The sequence below is a fragment of the Gouania willdenowi genome, chromosome 20, assembly GCF_900634775.1.
Source record: "Gouania willdenowi chromosome 20, fGouWil2.1, whole genome shotgun sequence".
Classification (NCBI taxonomy): Eukaryota; Metazoa; Chordata; class Actinopteri; order Blenniiformes; family Gobiesocidae; genus Gouania; species Gouania willdenowi.
Genome location: NC_041063.1, coordinates 2953789 through 2978573, shown reverse-complemented (window position 1 = coordinate 2978573; position 24785 = coordinate 2953789). Strand labels below are relative to the sequence as shown.

The following is a 24785-nucleotide window of genomic DNA, read 5'->3' as shown; positions in this document are numbered from 1 at the left end:
ACAATAGCAAGTGTGGTTGAGTTATGGGGGTGTCTCACCATCGCAGCCATGAAACGATAGAATGCACAAGTCTGGCATCATAGAATAATGTTGTTTCTTCATGAATTTTCCCTCGACTTTCTCTTCAACCAAGAGTAACTGAGCTGCTTTTAGTGTCTCTTATTGTTAGCACGGCAGCATTAGTGGGAACTGCTTCGCTCCAGACAAGCAGAACTCGATGTTTCCTCTGCTTTTAACTTGGTACCAAGACACAAGGCAGTGCATAAGTCACTGTTCCAAACAGTCAGACAGGCAAGACCATGAAATACACAACACATACGTACTAAACAACCATCTCACCTTACAGCAGAAACCACACTCAGACACAACATTCAGGTGAACATGGCTAATGTCGGTGGCACACCATTAATAAAAACCTTAATTGTCTCCTTTCCTTTAAAGCCCCAGCTTCAAATCTCTGTGGACTTCACTTTTCATTCCACAAGACTGTGAAGTGGATACTTTGTGAAAAGCTTTACAGTGAAGAGAAAACACACACATCATGGTAATCTGACAGGCCCAACAACCTGGGCCGCTCATATGGAAACGCTCAGGCCTCACCTTGTATTTATCGCGCATCGTCACTGTTCAGTCTGTCTTCAGGGAGAGGAAGAGAACAGAGGACAATTTGTCAAGTGATGGAAAGTGAGACATGACAGAGGCTGAGAGTTCAGAGACTCGTGAAGGCTGATAAAGGCTGGACAATGTCCTAATGTGGTTATGTTACAGATGTTAAATAGTAAAGTAGTGGTAACAAGGTTCAACTTTTTGTTTTAAACATTCCTGAAGAGAATCACCACTGTTTTTACATATTTGGCTTAAAAACTTTGAAATGGACTTTAGAAGATCTATGCCTAACAAAATGCATTATTATGCACCATATTTATTTTAAAATGGGACTACTTTACAGTTTTAGAGCCTGTGTTCCACCATTTTGAAATCACGTGATTGAGATCGTCACACGGCCCCACTGCCTGTAATAAACATCCCAATGATTTCTATTGGAGTGAAACATTCAATTTGCTTTTTAGATCATTTAGCAGCTTTTTTGGTCAAAATGGCAACTTGTGCTGCTTTTGATTTCTCTAAAAAAACAGTAAAAGTTAAAGATGCTGATGTTATTCTCTTTTGTTTACAGAAAGAGGATAAAAATAGTTGTGACTGCAGGGGGCAACAGTTCCAACTCTGTGGTTTTGGAGTAGACATTAGCTGTGTTTCCATTACTGTTTTTAACAAAATAAAAGCGATATTTCTAAAGTTTTGACAAAGTATAATTTTGCTTTGACCCAAGAAAAATCTGTGACCTCAGGGGTCGACGGCTCCAACTATATGGTTTTGTAGTAGTCAATGAAGCAGAGAAAAATAACTTTCCTAAGGGACCTTCACTGTCCCTTAAGTAGTGCGTGTCTGACGCTCTGATGGCTGGAGTTAGTGAGTAAATTAAGGACTGTTGAAGGACTTCTATCCTGAGGGTTTGTGTATCTTCAAACTGTCCGTGGTTACTCGCTATCTTCAGCCACCAGTGTGTCAGCGTGCAATGTTCAAGGGAGAGTTAGGTCCCTTAGGAGAGCTTTTATTCTCTGCTCTAATAGCTGCATTTCATTACCCTTGGAAATGTGTAAAATCAAAATGGTGCAATAAATACAAGTAATGAAAACTCCTGAATTTCAAAAACACTCAAATATCACTTTAAAGTTTTTATACTTTCATGAGGAGGAATTTCAGACGTTTCGAGATTGAAAAGTATTGCAAAAGCGTTATGGAAACAAATTTTCCGCAATTATACGTCACAGGATGTGATGTACCTGATCACATGACCTTACTTGTCTGGTCACATGATGTGACATACCTGGTCGCATGACCTTTTCTCTCCTAGAAAACATGGCGGGGTACATGTTTACAGAAGAGGAGACTGAGACATTTGTTAGTATTGTTTAAAATTATTTCTGCCACATTAAACAGCAAACAACAAACTAGTGTGGAGGGTTTTCTTACTGCAGCAAAGTCTCGTGGGATGAGATTTCACGGGAGTTACGAGGCTCCTGCCCAAAACAATGTTCAATGGAAACTTGTTCAAAGTACAATTATACTTTGTCGAAACTTTAGAAACATCGCTTTTATTTTGCAAAACTGTAGAGTTGGAACTGTGGCCCCCTGCAGTCACAACTGTTTTTATCCTCTTTTGGTAAACAAGAGAGGATTACGTCGGCATTTAACTTTTCCTGATTCTTTAGGGTAACCAAAAGCAGCACAAGGTGTCATTTTGTCTGAAAAAGCTGATAAATGATCTAAAAAGTAAGCAAAATGTTTGACTCCAATAGGAAACGATGCAATATTTACAGGCAGTGGGGCCATGTGACATCATCAATCACATGACTTGAAGATGGTGGAACACAGGCTCTAAAACTGTAAAGTTGTCCCATTTTTAAAAAGGCAACAAAACAAATACAGTGCATAACAATGTGTTTTTTAGGCATATATCTTCTAATTAGTACATTTTAAAGATTTTAGGCCAAATTTGTAATAAGAGTGGAGGATCCCTTTAAAGGTCTGCTTTTCACCATCCCTTGTGTCCACAAAGACTATAATATTCAGTTTCCACATGCCATTTATTTACTATATATATATGTTTGTGCTGCATTGTTTTGCCAGTTCCGTAAAGTCTGCTTTAGACTTGAATTTGTTCGTTTTGCAACAATTTGTACATGTAATTTTAGTCTCCAGTGCCTTTAAATGCCAATGCGAAGGTTGAAGTTGTTGCTGGTGAAGCCCTGTGGAAAGTCTAAGCTATTTCTGAAGAATGACCTAATTTTTTATACAACCTGGATTTCATTTTTTTTGTTTTTTGTTGGACTACCAGACAAAATGAATATCTGGATAAATATTCATTTTACCATCCAACTTTCATGACTCATCCTGTCCTGTCCATCCTCTCTATTATAGACAGCAACTATGGATTCTTACCACAAATCAGGCCTGCTCGTGTCCAAATTACAACAAGCATGCAAAATGTAGGAATCGGTCAGAACTCATCGCTCTGTTGATGTAGCCCACTTTGAGTCATTCAAGCCCCACACCCTATTCTCGGCAATAAAACCAGTCTAATCGTCTCTGGTTTAGGACTTAGACGGTAAGCCAATACTACCTCTGAGATTCAGACAGACTGTCTGTGGTTAAAATGTCCTCTTGAGGTCTGTGTTTGTTTTTTTGGAGGAACTTGAACTGTTGTGTGGAGCCTGTAGTTCGTTTTGATGAAGAGAACCTCTGACCAATACAGTAATATTCTGTAGAACATCAATTCTAGGTTGTTTGTGACTCCAAGTTATTTCATTAGCAAAACTAAATTAGGAATAAAATCTACATGTGATTAGTGCAGTAAAAATGATGATGCTAATATATATGTTAATAATGTTAGGGTAAGTAGAGAATTGGGGTTAACAAGAGTTAAGTGCAACAATTTAGAGTAACTGTTGGGAATACTGGCTAATACTGGTTTGTAGAAATGTTTTTTTTTTAAAGCATGAGGAGGTGAATAACTTTCCAACCTAATTCAGCACAGCAGGAGAATTACTACTGCCACTACTATATAATAAAGAGTATCTTTGTATGGGTGTCCCTAATGGACCATTTGGTACCAGAATAAAGTTTAAAAATGATATGTATTTATTTTCCAGCCATATTAACAGATACATACACAAAAAAACTTTGCAGAATAGATAGATTGATAGATATAGATTGTCATTCATACGTACACACCATAGACACATACACAAACATTGTTTCTGTACAAGGCTCAACTTAGGCTTTAGAACAATAAAAGTATAAAACCACACAGTAAAATATATAAAAACACACATTTAAAACAGTGATAAGGTGCCAGTGATGTCTGAGAAATAATTGCACTGGATTTATGATAAATCAAAGATTATTGCACTGTAATTATGTTATTGCATCGTCTTCAAGATCTGATAGCATACATATTTGCAGTTTAAGAGTCTTATGGCCTTATTTTTATTTTTTTTTTAAGATAACAACTGGAATTTGATTTAGTCACTTTCAAAAAATGAAAAAAAATAGAATAAAAATGAAAAAATAATTTGAAAAACAATTAATAAACAAAAAAGCACAGTATTTAGCGCCAGGATATCAATTATCCTATCACACGTGGAAGGTGACATGATTATTTTTGTCTCCCTACTGTTTCAGGTTGTAGAGTTTAGGAGCTAATTACAGTCTATTTAGGGCCCAACCACAAAGACTTATACATATAAAAATGGTTTTCCCTCCTTTTAGCATTCAAAATGTCCTCATCACTACTTATGATAAACAAGAGTAACCATTCGGCCACTAAAATACCTTTTATTAAATAATGCCATACTGCATTTGTATAATGCTAGCCCAATTGTGAAAAGACTTGCTTTAATTATCTGGATCTCACCCATTTCCAGAAGTGACAAGTAACAAAGTATTTGTACTTTGTTACTTTACTTCTAATATCTGTACTTTACGTGAGTATTTATTTTTTTGGCGACTTTTTACTTTTACTCCTTACTTTTTAAAACAAATATCTGTACTTTGTACTCCTTACATTATAAAAATTCGCTCATTACTTTTAAGACCTTTGAAGATGACGTCACGACATAATAAGACGCAACATTTTGGTAGTTTGATCTTTTTTCTGTTAGGCAGGTCCCTTAGTTTTATGGTTAACATTTTGAAGTTTTTCAAAATTTTAAACTCAAAGCTGCTCTGGGTTTTATTGAGTATTTGCTCTTATTTTTTGCTTGACATTTTATTTACAAATGTGATTTATTATGAGTGATAAATTCTCCAGGTGTTCAAAGGCTACAGGTTTAACTTGTTCCCATGTACCTACCAGTATTCTAAAATATATGGAATTTTCTCATTTAAAAACCTTGACTTATTATTGAAGGGACATTTGTTTTACTTTTTTTACATTTAGTAGCATGTACTTTTTTACTTTTACTTAAATAAGGGACCAGTTGTTTTTTATTCAAGTATCTTCTAGGGGTTGAACGACTTCATAATTTTAAAGTCGATGACATCACCAAGAGTGACAGCCAAGTTAAAAAAAATAATAAAGGCAGCCAAGTGCCGGTGTAGTGCCAAAATCTGTGACCCGAAAAAACTAAGACCACAGGTGCCGACAGTTCCAACCTCTGCGACTTCTCGGCGACATTTACTCCGCCTTAAACACATTTGTAATTCTTCTCCGGTCAGCATTTACTTCACCCACCAGAGCGTCTTGTTTAAGGGGGAGTAAATAGCTCCTTAATAGCTTCGAAGTGGTTTAGCACTCTTCTTCTCTAACGCCGAGAAGCCGCAGCGGTCACAGATTTTTTTGGGTCGCAGACTTTGGCACAACACCACCAGCCGCTGGAACACGGGACATGCTATAGAAGCGAAGTAAACCCAGGAACACTGCTGCTTCGCCTACCGTGAGTTTATGGCAACTGTTAAGCCCTGAGGCTTCCTCAGAGCCGGGCGTTTAGACTTTGTTTGGCCTGTTTTTACGGTAGCTTCGGCTTCCTTCATCTTCATTGTTTCAAAGTCTGTGACCCAAAAAAAAAGCTGTGACCGCTGTGGCTTCTCAGCAGTAGAGAAGAAGAGTGCTAAACCTTTTCGTAGGTATGAAGAAGCTATTTACTCCCCCTTAAACATGACGCTCCAGTGGGTGAAGTAAATGCATCCTGGAGAAGAATTACAATCAGGTTTAGGGGGGAGTAAATGTCCGCCCAGAAGCCGCAGGGGTTGGAATTGTCGCCACCTCCAGTCAGATTTTTTCAGTCACAGATTTTGGCACTACAGCGGTCTTCCCCCGCTAATGGGGCCTCCGTCCTGCGCTTATGATGTTTTCCAGATCTGCTAACATTAGCATGTATATTAGCCGTAGTATCTGCCTACCAGCTGCAGTTTGAGAAGAAACGCTTGATGTTGTGCTGCTTTGCCGTGCAGGGATACTAGGACCCTCGTTTGCTGTGTTGCGCCGCAATCTTAGGCAAAAGTCAGGTACTGCGACTAGTCGTCATCACATTAAAGTCGACAAGTCTGTTCAACCCCTAGTATCTACACTTTTACTGAAGACTAGTACTTTTACCACATTTGCTAATTTCCTAACAATATTCTTCTCCTTTAAACTGAAGTTCAGATTGTGGAACCTTAGAGAGAACATAATACAACTGCACACAAAAATACTTGGCCCATGATATTTTTGGGGTAGTATTTGCTGGAAGCAGTAGTAATTAGATTGAGTCAGAGATGTTATTCACTTTTCCTCTGAGAGCCACTTGTTGGTCGGTGACGATACGTGAGGAAAACTTGTACGTTTTTAAACTGTAGCTCTAATGCTTCTCTGGACTGGAAACTGTTTAGAAACAAGACCCTGGTTAATGTTTGTGCAGGCTTTGTTTGATTGGTATTATTATTCAAATTGTCTCCAGACTGAATAAGGACACCACTGTCTTTCACACCACAGCTTTAAGCTCACGACCCGATGCCAGACTTCTGTAACCTGAGAAATCACAAATCTAAGCTTTTCTCTTTTGCTTTTACAGCAAACATATCATCTCCGGGTTATTCTAGTAGTAACTCGACTCTTCTGCTAGAAAACTTTTCTTTCAAAACGGGTAAGCTTTTTAGACCATGATGCTTTGACAAGGTGTTCCTGAACAGACTAAATGATTGTACCCAGGCGACGTTAAAGGGGCCTGGTACTGGATCTGATCTGGTGAATGGATGTCGAAACAGAAATTGCAAAACAACAGTTGGTTTGAAATGCTTCCTTGTCGAGTTCTGTGCAGTAGACATTATCCAGAAGACTCAGCAACAGAAACACTATCCATGTCTATGATCCCCCAACGTTCTCTTTGTCCATCCATCAAGCGCTTGCTCTCCATCACATATTGTCAGTTTGTCAGGGCCATGCTTTCATTACTGCTTTATTTTTCGATCAATGTTAACGTGTGTTTTTGCATCTGCGTTGAATTGTGTAAATTTGTGTATAATAGTTTTTGATGGATTTTTAATTATGAGAGGGGTTTATTTGTTTGACTCGAATGACTTGTGGTTTTCTGAAAGGCTTCTAAGGTCTCTGACCCATAGTCTTCACTTGTTGAATCAATTTTTTTCTCATGATTTTGTTTTTATCCTTCTTACTAAATTTTGGGCAAAAGAGAGAAAACCGAGATGCTGGAAACACGCTTATCCTTAGCAGTAATTTGTCTGAAAATGTCCACAAAAGTGTCAATACATAAATGTTATATCTGGTTTTAAATCTTGTACAATTTTTCCTACCACATATATCAGACTAATGTTATATTTAACAAAAAAGTAGCCCAAGATAAATCCAAATCCACATTTTTAGGTCTTAGTTAAGATGTTCTTGGCTTCAGCACAGTCTCTCACTGTTTTCTTTGGGTTGTTTTGCTTTATTTCCACTTGGCCATTTTCACTGTTGACTAGTGGCAATGCCACTGCACCATTTGGACAAAGAATGTGCTGAGCAAAAGGCTCGGTAACAATTTTGAAATACAGTATATTAATGTATCCTGGTCAGGCACTTGGATGTCATCCTGTATTGTAAATAAAAGCGTTCTAATTGTACATTTGTCCAGAGAGCAGTAGAGGAATTCCACAGTATATAAGTAAGTGGAGGTGGTTGAGCTGAAAGTAGCTCAGCAGATGGGACGTGGTGGTATGACAAAGGGTTAAAGAGACAAGCAGCTTTGCATGTTCTTTCTTCTGTTTTCTGACAAATATTTTAAGAATGAATCAAGTATTTCAAACTGTGTGCTTGTGAAGGAACATAAACATAGAACTGCTAACCGCGACACACATGCTGGGTGTTCTCTTCCTAATTAACACTGGTGATTTTGGGTAACGCTTTACTTGAAGTTCTATACATAATGCTGATGACATTGATGGCGCCGCGGATGGCTGCTGTGGTGTGTTGGTGCGCACTTTTTTGTCTTGTTTTTGTTGTAAAATCCGCAACTGGCTTCTCTTATTCAAGAGAAGAGCTCTTGAATGTCAGGGCAACAACCCCGAGAGATTTATTCCCCACTTTCATCGCTTCCTCTGTGGATTTACTGGACATTTTACTCAAAGGTGCGCTCACCTTTGCTCACGCAGTGAAGCGCCGGAGGAGAGGAAAAAGAGCCGGTGCGCTTGTGCGCCTCCGCCAGCGCGGCCGACGCACACCGTTACCGGGGATATTCCTCTCTAACGTGCGCTCACTGTGTAACAAAGTGGACGAACTCCAGCTGCTGTTGGGTAGAAACAGAGACTTCTCCTCATCTTCTGTTCTGTGCTTCACGGAAACGTGGCTGTGTGGAGCGGTACCGGACTCTGCGCTGCAGTTGGCCGGCTTCCAACTTCACAGAGCGGACCGAGACGCGGAGCTCACCGGGAAGAAGAAAGGTGGAGGAATCTGCTTTTATGTGAACAGTAACTGGTTAACGACGTGACAGTGATCCTCCAGCACTGCTCTCCTCACCTGGAATCCTTTATTATCAACAGCAAACCCTTCTATTCTCCCCGTGAGTTCGCTTCATTCATCCTGGTTGGCGTGTACATCCCACCGTCAGCTGATGTGCGCGAGGCACAGCGCACACTCGCCGACCAGATCCTGTGCATGGAGCGGACCTACCCGGACTCTTTTATCATTGTGCTTGGTGACTTTAATAAAGGTGACCTCTCACACCAGCTCCCCAAATATAGACAATTAATTAAATGTCCGACCAGAGAGGAGAAGACACTGGATCACTGTTACACCACACTAAGCAGTGCTTATCACGCCGTTTCCCGTGCTGCACTGGGCCAATCGGACCATTTGATGGTCCATCTGATTCCTTCATACAGACAGAGGCTGAAGCTCTGTAAACCTGTGGTGAAGGAATCTAAACAATGGACCAGTGAAGCAGTGGAGAAACTCCAGGAGTGTTTGGACTGGACTGACTGGGATGTTTTCAGGTCTGCGAACAGTTCTCTGGATGAGTTTACAGACGCTGTGACGTCCTACATCAGCTTCTGTGAGGACAGCTGTATTCCATCAAAGACCAGGGTGAGTTATAACAATGACAAACCCTGGTTCACAGCTAAGCTCAGAGGGCTGAGGACAGACAAAGAGGTCGCTTTCAGGAGTGGAGACAGAGCCAGGTACAGAGAGTCGAAGTACACGTTTGAAAAGGAGGTGAGAAAAGCCAAACGTTTGTACTCAGAGAAGCTACAATATCAGTTCTCTGCAAATGACTCGGCTTCTGTCTGGAGAGGGCTCAGGCAAATTACAAACTACAAGCCCAGAGCCCCTGCTGCTGCTAACGACCTCTGCCTGGCCAACAGTCTGAATGAGTTCTATTGTAGATTTGACAGACAATGGGACAGACCTGACTCCAACCCCCCTCACACCTCTGACCAGCCTCACTCCAACACCTTCACCCCCCACATCAAAGCTACAGTTTCACCCCAGCTGCCTACAGAGGCTCTCTCCCCTATCTTCCCCCCCTCCTCCCCCCCTCCTACAGAGACACCTTTCTCCATCAAAGAGAGAGATGTGAATAGACTTTTCAGGAGACAAAACCCCCGTAAGGCTTGTGGACCGGACTCTGTCTCTCCCTCTACCTTGAAGCACTGTGCTGATCAGCTGTCTCCAGTGTTCACAGACATTTTTAACACCTCACTGGAGACATGCACCGTACCAGCCTGTTTTAAGGCCTCCACCATCGTTCCTGTCCCTAAAAAGCTGAGGATCACAGGACTTAATGACTACAGACCCATCGCTCTGACATCTGTGGTCATGAAGTCCTTTGAACGCCTCATGCTCTCCCACATCAAGGACATCACCGACCCCCCCCTGGACCCCCTGCAGTTTGCCTATAGATCCAACAGGTCAGTAGACGATGCTGTAAACCTGGCTCTCCACTTCATCCTCCAGCACCTGGACTCCCCAGGCTCCTACGCCAGGATCCTGTTTGTGGACTTCAGCTCTGCTTTTAACAATAATCCCAGCTCTCCTTCAGGACAAGCTTTCCCAGCTGAACGTGCCAGACTCCACCTGCAGGTGGATCACAGACTTCCTGTCTGACAGGAAGCAGCACGTGAAGCTGGGAAAAACCATCTCTGCTCCCCGGACCATCAGCACTGGATCTCCTCAGGCTGTGTTCTTTCTCCTCTCTTCTCCCTGTACACCAACAGCTGCACCTCCTCTCACCAGTCGGTCAAACTCCTGAAGTTTGCAGACGACACGACCATCCTCGGTCTCATCGCTGATGGAGACGAGTCCGACTACAGGGGGGAGACAGACCGGCTGTGTCCTGGTGCAGCCAGAACAACCTGGAGCTCAATGCTTTAAAGACAGTGGAGATGATAGCAGACTTCAGGAAGAACCCAGCCCCCCTCACCCCCCTCACCCTGGGAGACTCTACAGTGAGCTCTGTAGAGTACTTCTGCTTCCTGGGGACCATCATCACTCAGGACCTCAAGTGGGAGCTGAACATCAGCTCCCTTATCAAAAAAGCTCAGCAGAGGATGTACTTTTTGCGGCAGCTGAAGAAGTTCAGTCTGCCAACAAAGATGATGGTGAACTTCTACAGCTCCATCATCCAGTCCATCCTCTGCTCCTCCATCACCATCTGGTACGCTGCAGCTACGGCCAAGGACAAGGCCAGACTGCAGCGTATCATCCACTCTGCAGAGAAGGTCATCGGCTGCAATCTGCCCTCCCTCCAGGACCTGTACGCCTCCAGGATTTTGAGGCGTGCAGGAAAGATTGTGGCCGACCCCTCCCACCCCGGTCATAAACTGTTTCAATCTCTCCCTTCTGGTAGGAGGTTTCGGTCCATCAGGACCAGAACCTCCAGACACAAAAACAGCTTCTTTCCCTCTGCCACCATCCACATGAACACACCCCAAGTCACCCACTGAACCCCCCCCCCCCCCCACCCGATCACCACCTCCACCAGCTTGATACCTGCTGCACTGTATATATATATATTTATATTTATATTTATCCTATTTATCCTTTATTCTCTATATCCTTATTTATCCCTCATCCTTTATATTTATCATTATTATTATTATTATTGTTGCTGGGTTGTGCTTTGTTGTTCTGTTTTTATTTCTTTTATTCTTTTGTTGCTTGTTTTGTGCACCAACCACCAAGTCAAATTCCTTGTACTGTCCTCAAAACTGTACATGGCAAATAAAACATTTCTGATTCTGATTCTGATTCTGATTACGCTGCCGTTATCTGTCATTAGCATGAATAAGGTGTCATGAAGGCTGTCATTGGCCACGTTTACATGACGTTTTTTAATTTGATATTTGATATTAGTTATTCTGAATGAAATCATTTGGAAGTAAAGTGTTCTGTTTCGTCTTTACATGGAAATAGTAATTCCTTTTTTCAATTCTGCTTTAGATCTTGGGAAGGCTCTGATTGGACAGGGCGAACATGACGTATCACGTCTATCGGGAAAAACACACAACAAACCCCACGTGTGGTCTTCTGTATGATAGATAGGAACTAATCACTGGTAAATAAATCCCAGTAAAACTCTGGAAAACAATCACTATGAATAAATAGTTGCTCCCTGGTAAAGATAGTAGTTCTAACAACTGATACAATGATAAACTTGATGAAATTACAGCCTGTGAATGCAGTACAGGGACATATTTAGTCCCCCTCCAGGTCCTCGTGCCAGCCGTCTGGTGAAGCCTGTTTTGTTTACCGAGGTCCATGTGTGTGTGTGATAAGTCCGTGTGAAAGTCTGCATGTTAATGCTTCCGTCCATCCACTCTTTTCATTATATCCATATCTTGTAAGGCTCTTATTAAATAAATAGTCTCAGCTGGAGTCCGGGCAGCCATCACTATGTAGTCACCCGCACGTCATCGCACATGTGCATAATGACCGGAATTAACATAAAGGGATATTAAGTGTTGACAAGATAGAGGAATTATTTAATTAAAAAATAAACTCTGAATAAACCAGCCACCTAATTCGGATTTTAAGTTTAATTAGGAATTAAATTAGCATTAGAAATTAAGCAGTCTATTCTCCCGTCTGGACCTGTAGTTACGCACTTCTCTCCTATGCGTATTCTCCGGTCCAGGCTGCTGACACACCCACCACGCGTAAAAAGCCAAAAACCACATAGTCTGTGAATGAAGGCGGGCTGAAGGAAAGGACGCGGTGATGTCATTTTTTTGGGCTATTTAGAAATCACGGAACATGGAGTTTTCCCAACGCTTGTAAATGTCATTGAAATTCGTGAAAATGATAAAGTTCACTTTTAATTTGAAACGCCTTCATTGATAAACAATGTAACAGGTTGATTTGATCAGATCATTGATCAGATTATTGCAGTGTGACTGAGGATCGGTCGCATTCTGTCCGAGTCACTGTTTAAATATCTCTCCTTGATCATCATCATTATCATCATCATCATCATCATCACTGTAAAGCGTGGCCGAGTTAGATGCGCTGGAGATATGAGGAAATGACTCAGCAGCAGAGCGTTCTGCTTAAATACAGAGAGATGTTTGTAGTGAAACAGAACTACTGGCTTCCATAATACACAGTTTTGAATATAAATAGTTTATATAGTGACCTGAGCTGAGCCTCATTAAAATATGTGTGGGAACAGTTTGTGGTCCATCCTCATCTGCATATGACAGCTTGTTTCACTCTGTAGTGGATCAAACTGTGACTTTACGTTGACATAGTATGAAAATAGTTGAATCACTGTGACCAACGTGGACAGAAGTCTGTGTCTGTCAGAGTTTTAATTAATCGTGCAGCAGCAGCTGAGTGATCACAGCTGCTGCTGCGTGACGCACAAGTCTGTGTGGCTTCAAATGTAACTAAATCCATATTTCTAGTGCAATACAATGTTTCACCTTATGGGGGTGCTGCACTTATTCTAGGGTTAGAAGTGCGTAAGAGGAAAAGGACTTACGCACACCGGAGAATGCGCATAAAGTCAGATTTGAATGGAAACACCCACATTTCAGGACTGCTCAGCCCGCAGTGCATAACTGGGATGGACACGTGCAGTGCTTTTTGGACTTACGCACATGGGAGAATAGAGCCCAATGTGTTTACAAGGTCAGTTTAAAGAGGAATTAACTTTTATTCTGCTTTAAGGAGGAATTAAAGCTCCCATGTAAATGTGGTCATTCATTCTAAATTATGACACCTTACTGTAAATTAGGACACCTTCGGAGCTATGTTGGTGGAGGGATCTAGTGGTGTTAGGTATGGTTAGAGTAATCAAGGGTTAGGATAACGAACAACACAGGTGTCGTGTCATAATGACAGCATAATGTCAGCCTTTATATGTAAAACATCTAGTAAATTAGGATTTCAGTATTTATTTTTTTTGTATCTAAAAAACAATTTTTTGATCATTATGGATTTGAAAAAATGGGAAAATCTTGAACTACTTTTTAAGCAAATTTTAGCAGAACCAGTGCAGCCATTAAACCCCTTAGATGTCTTTAGGGTTGCACAATTCAAGAAATCTCAAAGTTGGAGCATGTCCTTGAAAATTAACATCAAATTATGGGAATTAACGGGATCTATTTAGATAAAATGGGGAATTTACAAAATACCCCCAGCCTGTGAGCCTGATAGCAAAATAATAGGTGACACGTAGGAGGTAGCAGCCCACCTTTGGATGAGAAATCATCCATGCTCATCGGAGCTCAGAGGGAGAGAGGAAAGGCGTTTACTAGACAGAAAATGGCGTTACTTACGAGAGTTGACGTTCCCAGCAGCACACAGCAGCGCACACTTGAGCAGAGCATGTGTGGAACTCATGGATAATGTGGCGATGGTGGATAAAACGATAAAAAAAGAATGGGGAACGCAGTGAAACTCTGCATGTCCGGGAAGAAGAGGAAGTTACGTGTGTGTGCAGACTGACGGGAGAGAAACTTATAGGAACGCCAAAATACAGTAAGAAATCCATTCAACTCTGACCCAGATAACACAATAATAATAATTTTGCCATCAAAACCCCGGTCTGTTTTTTTTTTTTTTTTTTGTTGTTTTATATAAGGAAACAATGTTCAAATGTTAGAGTTGTCACTAAAGCAAAAAAAAAAAAAAAAAAATTGCTTTAAAGTCACTGACAGGATTTTTTTTTAGAAAAAGCCTGTTTTCTCAGCTTTTTGCTCTGAAATGGAAGATTTGTGTAAAACTGGCTCTATTCAACAGCTGATTACAAAAGAACGAAACAAGCCAGTAACAAATTCTTTTTTTTTTTTTTTTATGAAAGTAGAGACTTCAATCTTTCAGAATCTGGTGTCAAATAGTCATAGTAGAAAATATTCTGTGGGTCTTTAAAAATCAGTCAAAATGCTCAAAAACGACTGGAACTGAGGGCGGTAGAAAATCTGAAAATGGCTGGCACTGAATGAGTTAATACAGATGTTTACTATGGTTGGGAAAATATATTTTGGCATCATCTTTTAGCACCAACATCTTCAGCTGCCTCCAAGCATTAAGTGGTCACTGTTTGGGAACACAAATACGTACATCACAACATTAGAAACAGAGCATTGCAATGACAGAACCCTCGTTTTTCTCTGGGCAAAGGTCAAACAGAAAATGACAAATAATCTCAGCAGCCACACAACGGACAACAACATTTACACTCACTGACGAGGCGGGGCCTTGCATGGCTACTGTGTGCAGATATATTTCATCAACAATAACAAGAGCTGGGAACTTGTCATTTTGCACAAGCTGTGAAAATGATTCCCATTGATTAATCAACGACATCCATGTTACTGTATTTCATCAGCACACTCTCTCTCACACACACACACACACACACACACACACACGCGCACACACACGCACACAAAGGTGTGCAACAGGCTCACAAATGAGACAGTTGGGAAAAATTGTTGGCCCTTCGAGCAAACCTAAATTTCTTTGACCTTGACCTTTTGCCATCCTCAACTAGGAAGTGCAGAGGAGGAGTCAGATATTTAGAAAGTAAAGATGAGGATGTTGATGGGGCCCAGGAAGAAACCATCGTCTGAAAGGGTTTTAAACTGAACCTTTTTTTGTTGTGTTTAGAGGAGTCAGGCAGATGAGTAATAGTTTACTCAAGATCGATCATTTTGTTGTGAAAGAATTGATTGTTCAATCAAATAATTTCAGTTAAAGCAAGAATGCAAACCTCTGCCAAGTTTAAAGGTATCGTATTGATGTTTAATATCATGTTACTTTCTGTAAGGCCATAAAAACAAGACGCTTACAAAACTTGACTAATTTTAAAGTTGTACTTGCATATAAATCTGTTGAAATGCTGTTTTTTAATTGTAGTATTTTTGCATGGATGCCAGTACCGTATTTATCTGTGGATATGACACCACGATTTAAAACCAATCCCAATTTCCTGGTAAATCCAATAAATAATTTCCATGAAAAGTATATATTTTTCAAAATTCTCAAGCTTTGCAGTGGAAAGTTGCCTAAAGAAAGAACTTCTATTCAACAATGATACATTCTATTTCCCAATGATTGCTTATTTCTCCCGCTAAGATCGACATATTTAACCAACCGACCAATCAACCAACAAAATATTTTCATCTTGAACACAGTTTTTCTCCAAAGCAGTAATCGACTGCGCTGAAGAGATCCATCTATTTAGTATAAGTTCTGTTTTGTCTCAGTGCCACCCTTATCACCACCCCCTATGCTGTGGCTTATGTAGATTTATCATAATAACGTTTTCCTACTTTTTCATCCCAGTTGTCTTGTTCTTTAATCCTCAAGCTGCTGCAATTTGCCTGCACCTCTGAGCTGTTAAACCATCTCCCTACTCCAGGCAAGCACCAGATTACCTCCATGACATGCCTAATGCATCATGTTTTATGACCGTGTAATGTTGGATTTGTGCAGGGCTTTGGATCTTTAAGATGACCTTTAAACACACAGTCCTAAAGGCCATGATTTATGGCGCCAGTTTTTGTGCATAAGCTTAGCTGAGATTGGGAACTGTTTAAAGTCTGGAGTTAAAGCTAATGGGCAGCGCAGGGTACGGACATTGCTCATTTATTTGCGTTGCATGTTTTCTGACAGACAACTGTATAGATGCCTTTGAAGAATCTGTCGCTGAGTGAATTTCCTTGTGTGTAGGATGACATGTTTGAGTTCTTTTGGTATTTACTTTGCGCTGCTTGTTATAGAAACCAGACAACTTAAATAAACTCCACCTCACTTGTCTTGTTGCCTTGCAAAGTTGCTACTCAGTCTTTTTTGCCAAAAATGTGAAAAGCCTTCATTTATTTACGTGATCATCCTGCAATCGAGCCGTGTCATAGCCAAATCTGAAAGGCATTCCACGGCAGCCGCAGCGCTGCTACTGTAGAGCTCGGAAAACATAAATTGTGGAGCAAGAAGAAAGGATTCTGTCTGACAGCTCTCCAGAACAGATGTTTTAATTGTGCACAGTGACAGCACTGATTTTTGTCTCCGAGTTGTCCTGGTGAGATAGACTCGGGCGTGTGCGCGTGCGTGTGCGTTGGCCCGGGGAACCTTTGTCACTCTCTTTCCTTTGGCTTTTGCTGTCTTGCTTGGAGGATTTCTCGGACATTGCTGCTGAAAGTTCCAGGCCCGGAGCCCAGCCCCTACTTGGGCTTGAGAGCATTGGTTGTCGCTATCTATTCTGCACAAATATTGGATCCGACAGCAGCTCGTTGTCCCAGAATTCCTGTGCAGCTGCTCCCAAATCACAAACCACTACCAGAGTAACGTCTGTGGCGATTACAGCACGCCTGTTTGGTTTTCCTGGATGGTTTTCCTGCTCCACGTATCAACCTTTAATTGATAAAGTGTGCTTATGTGGGCAAATGAGTCAACTTTAACACTTGAGTGGAATTACATTCCCTTTTAGTCACTCACTGGAAAAGCAGCTTTAGTTGTAGCCTGAAGTTACACTGCTTAACCTGATAACACTTTAGGACAATTCAGGCAGACAGTTAAATAGATTTGGAGCACTCAGACGTCAGTAAGAGCGTATCAAATGGAAGACAGAAGGCTGGATTGTTGTAGATTTGGATGAATTTAGTAAAACACTCTTAAGCAAGTAATGCCAAGATTTTCATGAGTTCATTGTTGTTACTTGTTGGTTATGGCGAGTGTGTCTGCATGCAGAACTAAAGGCTTTCAATACATGTGTGATTGCAGGTCCGTGCAGTGATTTTTGTGTGTATTAATGTGTATTATTGTGCTTCCTGAAGGTGTTGTGTGACCTGCTGCCTTCGGTTTCTGTCCTTTCAGATCCACGATCGGCTAAAGCTCTATGAGGAAAGCAAACCCACCCCGGTCCTGGATTGTGCTGCAGGTCTGGCCAACAAAGTAAGCTGTTTTTATTTGTTTGTTTGAGTGAACATAGCAAAGGAAATGAAACGAAAGAGCGTTAGAACATTAAAAACAACAATAGCATCAGAATCAAGTGATTTTTTTTTTTTTTTAGCATTTATTTTTTTAGAACTTTATTTTGAAGATTTGTCTGCTCATTGCTGCTTGTCGTGTTCAGTTATACAAGTTTATTTTGTGATTTTTTAAAAAAAATCTTATTATTCAAATGTAGTCTTTAAGTAAAAAACACAATTTCCTTTTCACCTCAATTTTTTTCTTACGTGTATATGCGTAGATTTACAATGGCTGACCGCTAAATACGATCTTTGCATTCAAAACTAACCTAAAATCTTACTGTAACATCATTTAGTTTTTTTTTTTTTGACTAAAGAACTTATATTGTTTGAAGAACCTGATTTACTATTTACTCAAAGTTAAGTAAATCAGACATAGATGACATGCGGCCCCTAAAGTAAACACACAAAATAACAACATAAATACAACAGAAAAATATGCATATGACTAAAAAATACAAATAAATGGGTCAAATATACACAATAATAACAAAAGCATACAAAATGTCTACAAAAACTCACAAAAAAGAAATCTATAATCACAAAATGACAACAAAAACTCTCAAATTACTCTAAAAAAACATACAAATTTAGAGAAATTGCTCACAGACAACAAAAACACACACATTTTCTCCAAAAACACGTAAGAAGTATGCACAAAAATAACATTGATAATAACCCTTGGATCAACCAATCACATTGCTGTAATAACAGTTATCCCATCTCTGAAGTAGATTAATGACTTGATAGCTGAAGTTTAAACATAAGAAGCCTGTGTTACATATGGAGAGGGATGGCTGCATTCTGTTTTGGACTTTGATGTTCCTTTCCCTACTTTGGCTCTGTCCAACAGGTCAATGTTACAGTATCATTACTCTGTCCCCACTCAGCTCTCACTGCCTAAATACGTACATCACAACATTAGAAACAGAGCATTGCAATGACAGAACCCTCGTTTTTCTCTGGGCAAAGGTCAAACAGAAAATGACAAACAGTCTCAGCAGGCACACACCGGACAACAACATTTACACTCACTGACGAGGCGGGGCCTTGCATGGCCTACTGTGTGCAGATATATTTCATCGATCAACCAATGATGAGCCACTTCAACAATAACAAGAGCTGGGAACTTGTCATTTTGCACAAGCTGTGAAAATGATTCCCATTGATTAATCAACGACATCCATGTTACTGTATTTCATCAGCACACTCTCACACACACACACACACACACACACACACACACCCACACACAGACACACACACACACACACACACCCAGACACACACCACCACCCACAAACACACACACAAACACAAAACACCTGTGTAAACCTGGCTGGTGTAATGGAGAGGAGGAAGAAAAGCACTGTTACTGGTGTGTGGTTTTGTTTGAAATCTCCAGCTCTGTTTATTGTAATCAAAGTGCCTCCGTCTATTCCAACCGTCCTAAAGGGCCCACAGTCATATATCATCCTAATTAGCGGAGAGTCGAGGGAAAAAGACGAAAAAGAGGGGCCGAAAGCTTTCTTGTTGGTTGAGGTAAAGATTCCACTGTGTTTCATGTCAGCCCCAAAAGGAAATGCCATGGACGAAGAGGTCATACTGTACATACGCACTCACAAAGGTGGCTCACAAAATTAATTTTCACCAAATTTTGCCGGATCGCTTTGGCCTTAATCCAATTGACATTGTAAGCATTTGTACAAAAAATAGAATTTAGGGGTGGCACCCTTTTTTCACAATGTTGAAATTTTATCTGTTTTCAGGAAGTGTTTGACTGTTCTAATGTTTTTACTCATTTAGTATAACTACAGGGAGAAACTATTAATCACCATACTTACCTATATATTGTTCAAGTTTCTGATACCTGTGAAAGTTACACATTCTTCGCTTAAGCAATACAGATTGTGAAAAAGTGTACCACCTTTTACTGATGTTGTATTGGCTCAATCTTTGGTACAGATGTTCAGAATGTCAATAGGAACAAGGCAAAATGTAATCTGGTAAAAGTTGGAAAACTTTTTTTTTTACCATCAACCACCCAACACACACACACAGACAGAATACTTGCAAGTCTAATAATCCCTACATTTTTTATTTAAAGGTACAGTATTATGTTATTTTTCACCCATCTCCATTTGTTCAAAGAACCCCAAAAACATATTATTTAAGGTTTATTTTCCCAAACTCGCCTGTTTTCTGTTGAGTTTTAGCCTCTGAAAAGTCACTTTAACGACACTTGCATATGCATGAGTGGGCGTGTTCATAGACGCAGACTTCATGCCTCACTCTTGTAGAGCGTGATCACCATTGCTATCCAAAAAAACTGCACATTACAGTAAAACACTTGGATATTTCAGCAGATATTGTGATTGTGAGTCCAACAAATGCTGCTTCAGGGTGTGTGTGTGTGTGTGTGTGTGTGTGTGTGTGTGTGTGTGTGTGTGTGTGTGTGTGTGTGTGTGTGTGTGTGTGTGTGTGTGTGTGTGTGTGTGTGTGTGTGTGTGTGTGTGTGTGTGTGTGTGTGTGTGTGTGTGTGTGTGTGTGTGTGTGTGTGTGTGTGTGGCAGCGGAGTCAGTCATCTGTTTCAAACACTCACTTTTTTTCCTCATCTCTATTAACTACAGTAATAGTGCATTTAAGGTGATAATCATTTGTTTTGCTCAACCGCTGCTTCGCATTGGGTCACAAACATGTCAGATCATGTCAAAGGTGATACGAGGCGGTATAACGGCTACTAAAAGTGAAACTGCTCCCCGGGTGCTACACCGTGGCTGCTCACTGCTCCTCGGGGAGGGGTTCAATGCAGATACACATTTTGTGTATGTAGCTTTACGTACAGTATATAACAATGAAGTATAACATGTATTCTGTATTAAATTGCAGTGTTTGTTTTAGCTGTGAGGTAGTTTGAGAGGGAGGAGCTCACATTCTTATAGGGTAGGAGGAGCCAGGATTGTCAGGAGGAGGAGTTTCTACGTTGTGATGTCACAACACGAGAAAAATCCAACTCGCCCACGTTTTACAAAATGTGCAATAACAAGGGAGGGAGGAAACAGAACTTTTTCAACTTAACCCTCTGAATGAGGCTAAAGGGATGTATATCACTGTAGCAAAACCATTATACAGTGATTTTTTCATAATAACGCCCCTTTAAACTAATAAAAAGAAATTGGAGTCTAAAGTTTGGGCATTTCTCTTTAAATGCTCTTTTATTAAAATTATTGTTGTTGAAAGAAACATAATGGCTGACGTGATAACATAACATCATTCTAGCATAACTGAAATATTCTCTTTTTCTTTTCTTAATATTGCCTCTAAAGTTCCTGTGGAGTTACACCACAACCTGATATCCCCAACTAGCACCAACATACGCTGGTGTTACTACTGCTGCACATGAATGTTATTGAAGTGGTGAAGTGGGAAGAAGGAGGAAAATCTATACTTAGATGTAATTTATTTTAGGCTCTGATTTCTGGTAATAGAGTCTTAATTTATTGGACTACAGAAAAAGACACTCCAACCAATGTGTGAGCTCCCAGCAGGTGATCGTCAGTGTTTGAATAAACCAGGGCCAAACCAAGAGAGAGGCCACAGTAAGAGTCCAGAGCAAGCCCAGGGAGGCGGTGCCGTGTTACACACTGATGGGGACTCGTCCGTGGGTGACTGCACACACGCTTTTATGAATGTGCTGACATTATCATTACTGAACACGAACTGGCTCTCCAGACCTCAAATGAAGTGAAATGTAATCACTTCGAGTTTATAGTGAAATGTTTGATACCACATTACATTAATCAAGAAACCAACCACTCGCACATGGCTGGCCCAGACTCAGTGTTGTTGGCTCCAATCTGCCTTTGTAATCGAACTATTGAAATATAAAAGAGTCATACACACCACAGCAGCATGAGCCGAACACCAACCGCCTGCTTCACATCAGCGTTCCTCGTCTGAACTCTGAGTGTACGTCTCTGTGGTTAACTTCTAGCCCTTATCGATTCTTGTTCTGGTCAGCTGCTGAATGTCTTGATAATCTTACTGTTCTTACACAAAACGACCATTGGGGGTCATCAGTGAGTGCTCTTCTCCACATGTACCTCATAGTGGCTGAAACTCCAATTCAACATACTGTAAAAGATTGCTCTAAATGGGTTCTTTTTTGTATGCATGGACCTTTATAACATTATATGTTTTACTTGTAAAATGTTTCTCTAGAAACTAACAATGGGCAAAATTAAGTATAGTATAAAGCAAGTACAAACACATAAATTAGTTGACCCTTACAGGGAGCTGCAAAAGATTTAAGGTCTCCAATCAATTTGATCAATGCGCTGCTATTTTCTATCTTTAACACTATTTAGTAGCATTGGTTACCAGCACAAATCCAGTGTTTGAAGGTCAAGAGCACTCCAACTGGGACAAAGACATTGCCGAGACCGAGACAGGACCAAGACATTTGGTTGTGAAGACTAAGATATACAGTATACACTGAACAAAAATATAAATTCAAAATTTCTGTTTTTGCTCCCATCTTTCATGAGCTGAACTCAAAGATCTAAAACATTTTCTAAATACACAAAAGACTTATTTCTCACAAATATTGTTCACAAATCTGTCTAAATGTGTGTTAGTGAGCGCTTCTCCTTTGTAGAGATAATCCATCCCACCTCACAGGTGTGGCATATCAAGATACTGATTAGACATGATTTTTGCACAGGTGGGCATCAGGGTGGCCACAATAAAAGGCCACTCTAAAAATGTTCAGTTTAATCACACAGCACAATGCCACAGATGGTGCAAGTTCTGAGCGAACGTGCAATTGGTATGCTGACTGCAGGAATGTTCTCCAGAGCTGTTGCCCGTGAATTCAATGTTCATTTCTCTACCATAAGCCGTCTCCAAAGGCGTTTCAGAGAATTTGACAGTACATCCAACCGGCCTCACAACCGCAGACCACGTGTAACCACACCAGCCCAGGACCTCCACATCCAGCATGTTTACCTCCATGATGGTCTGAGACCAGCCACCTGGGTAGCTGCTGCAACAATGGATTTGCATAACCAAAGAATTTCTGCACAAACTGTTAGAAACTGTCTCAGGGAAGCTCATCTGCTTGCTTGTCTTCCTTATCGGGGTCTCGACCTGACTGCAGTTTGTCTTTGTAACTGATTTGAGTGGGAAAATGCTCACATTTGATGGTGTCTGGCACGTTGGAGAGGTGTTCTCTTCACAGATGAATCCCAGTTTTCACTGTTCAGAGCAAATGGCAGACAGCATGTGTGGGTGAGCGGTTGTCAACGTTGAGGATGGAGTGGCCCATGGTGGCGGTGGGGTTATGGTATGGACAGGCGTATGTTATGGATGACAAACACAGGTGCATTTTATCGATATCATTTTGAATTCACAGAGATCCTGAGGCCAATTGTTGTGTCATTCATCTGCGACCACCTCTCTTCTGCTGCTGCTCGGTGAAGGCGGTCGCAGTCTTCTCTGCTCCAGCTCTCCTCCTTATTTGCCTTGTCTTCTGTCTTGTGGATCTCTCTCTGCACTTTATCCAAAAACCAGAATTATGGAATTGGTCAGCTGGTCTCGCAATGCAATCGATCTAATTTTTTTGACAAAAAGACAGGGCAGGGATGAGTCCGCGTGTCCAGACAGAACGTTTGCTGCCGGATACACGATGTATTCCTTGAATAAGTGGAAGGTTGTGTGTCTGTCTATGCGTTCCGTGGAGGACGTTCTGATCCATAACAAAGTCTGTATTACGTTGGCAGCTGTTTTGGAAACAGTGATTTCTGAAGGATGGGGCAGAGCACTCATCACTCAGATTAATGTGATGAACGAGCTCAAAAGTGAGCAAGAGTCTACTTTGGAGCGTTTACACAGGATTGAAACCAGCTTAGAGAGGCTAAGTGCTCATCTTACAGTTTGAGACCACATCATTGGATTTTACTGCTGGAGATGAAAGACTAAAGGCTACCTCATGTTGCAGCATGATAATGCACAGGCCTATGATGCATGGATCTGTACACAATTCGGGTCAGGCTCGGTCACGTAGTTTTTTTGCCCACAGTGTTCTTTCCGTTCCTGCCAGCAGCAGCAGTAGTAGCAGTGAGCGCAACTTTAGCGCTATCGGCAGGACTATGGGGCAACAGAAGACCGCTTTGAAACCATCCACCATTGATGCATTACTTTTTCTAATCAAGAACATGGATTATCTGTAGCTTTGACGCATGGATTATATAAATAGATCCACTGTCTGTTTTTGTTTGACGTTCACTTGTTGCCCCGTGCGCTGATCTGTTCTGTTGAAGTTAACAGTTGTTTTTTATTAAAAGCGGTGCTTACCACTAAAACAAATGTAAATATGTCATTTGTATGAGGATAAACTGGAGTTTTAACTGTTGGGTTTGGGTCGGGCTCAGATATAAATGTCTTCATGCTTGTCGGATTTGATTATTGCTCTGTCGGGTTCGGATTTGACTTGGTCGAAAAAATGCGGCCTGATCTGCACTAAAGTCTGCACATGGTTATAGGTTAACACTACATATAGAGTAGTGCTTTTGAATGTCCAGTTGAAATACATTTTAGAGCGACAGTCTGACTTTTGATGTGCATTGTTTTTTTGTTTTGTTTTTTTTAACCTATGACGTCCTATCGAATCACAACAAAATAAATGGATGGGCACCTAAGATAAGATTGATCTCACAATGGAGAACTTTACTTGTTACATTTGGCATTCAGTAAGATCACTCAGGGTGTGCAGAATAGACAAGAAATGTGCAGACAGTTAAATAGTAAAAAGAGGTATCTTATGTACAGTAAGTAAAAGCAAACGTCTTAAGGGGATGGAGTTATAACAATTAGAAAATAAGAATAAATACAAATAGAATAAAAGTTAGAACAGACTATAAAAACTAGAATATCTAGGTGCAAAGTTTACAGTGCAGATTGTCAGTAAGTGACGCTGGTACAGGAAATAAAGTGGCACTGATACAGAGATTATTGCACGTAGTTTTGCAAAGGGGGGTTATTACTGCACATGTTACTTTAGGGTCTTGTTGTACAGTCTGACAGCAGTGGGGATGAAGGCCTTGTGGTAGCGCTCCTTCTTGCACTGAGGGTGTCTCAGTCTGCCACTGAAAGAGCTGCTCAGCTCCTGCAGTGGGTGGGAGGTGTTGTCCATGATGGAGGTGAGCTTAGCTAAGAGTCCAGGGGGCAGCCCAGGACGGAGCTGGCCCTCCTGTCCAGCTTGTTCAGTCTGTTCT

General features: G+C 40.9%; 1 protein-coding gene across 2 annotated transcripts in view; it reads left to right on the top strand.

Annotated features, from left to right (window-relative positions):
• The window catches only part of mpp7a (MAGUK p55 scaffold protein 7a), a 235382-nt gene that overhangs the window by 90096 nt on the left and 120501 nt on the right, over positions 1–24785 (top strand). For both annotated transcript variants that reach the window (XM_028434276.1, XM_028434274.1), the window contains exon 4: positions 17357–17434. In XM_028434276.1, coding sequence (XP_028290077.1) covers positions 17357–17434 — 78 coding nt within the window. The remainder of the gene's footprint in view (positions 1–17356; positions 17435–24785) is intronic.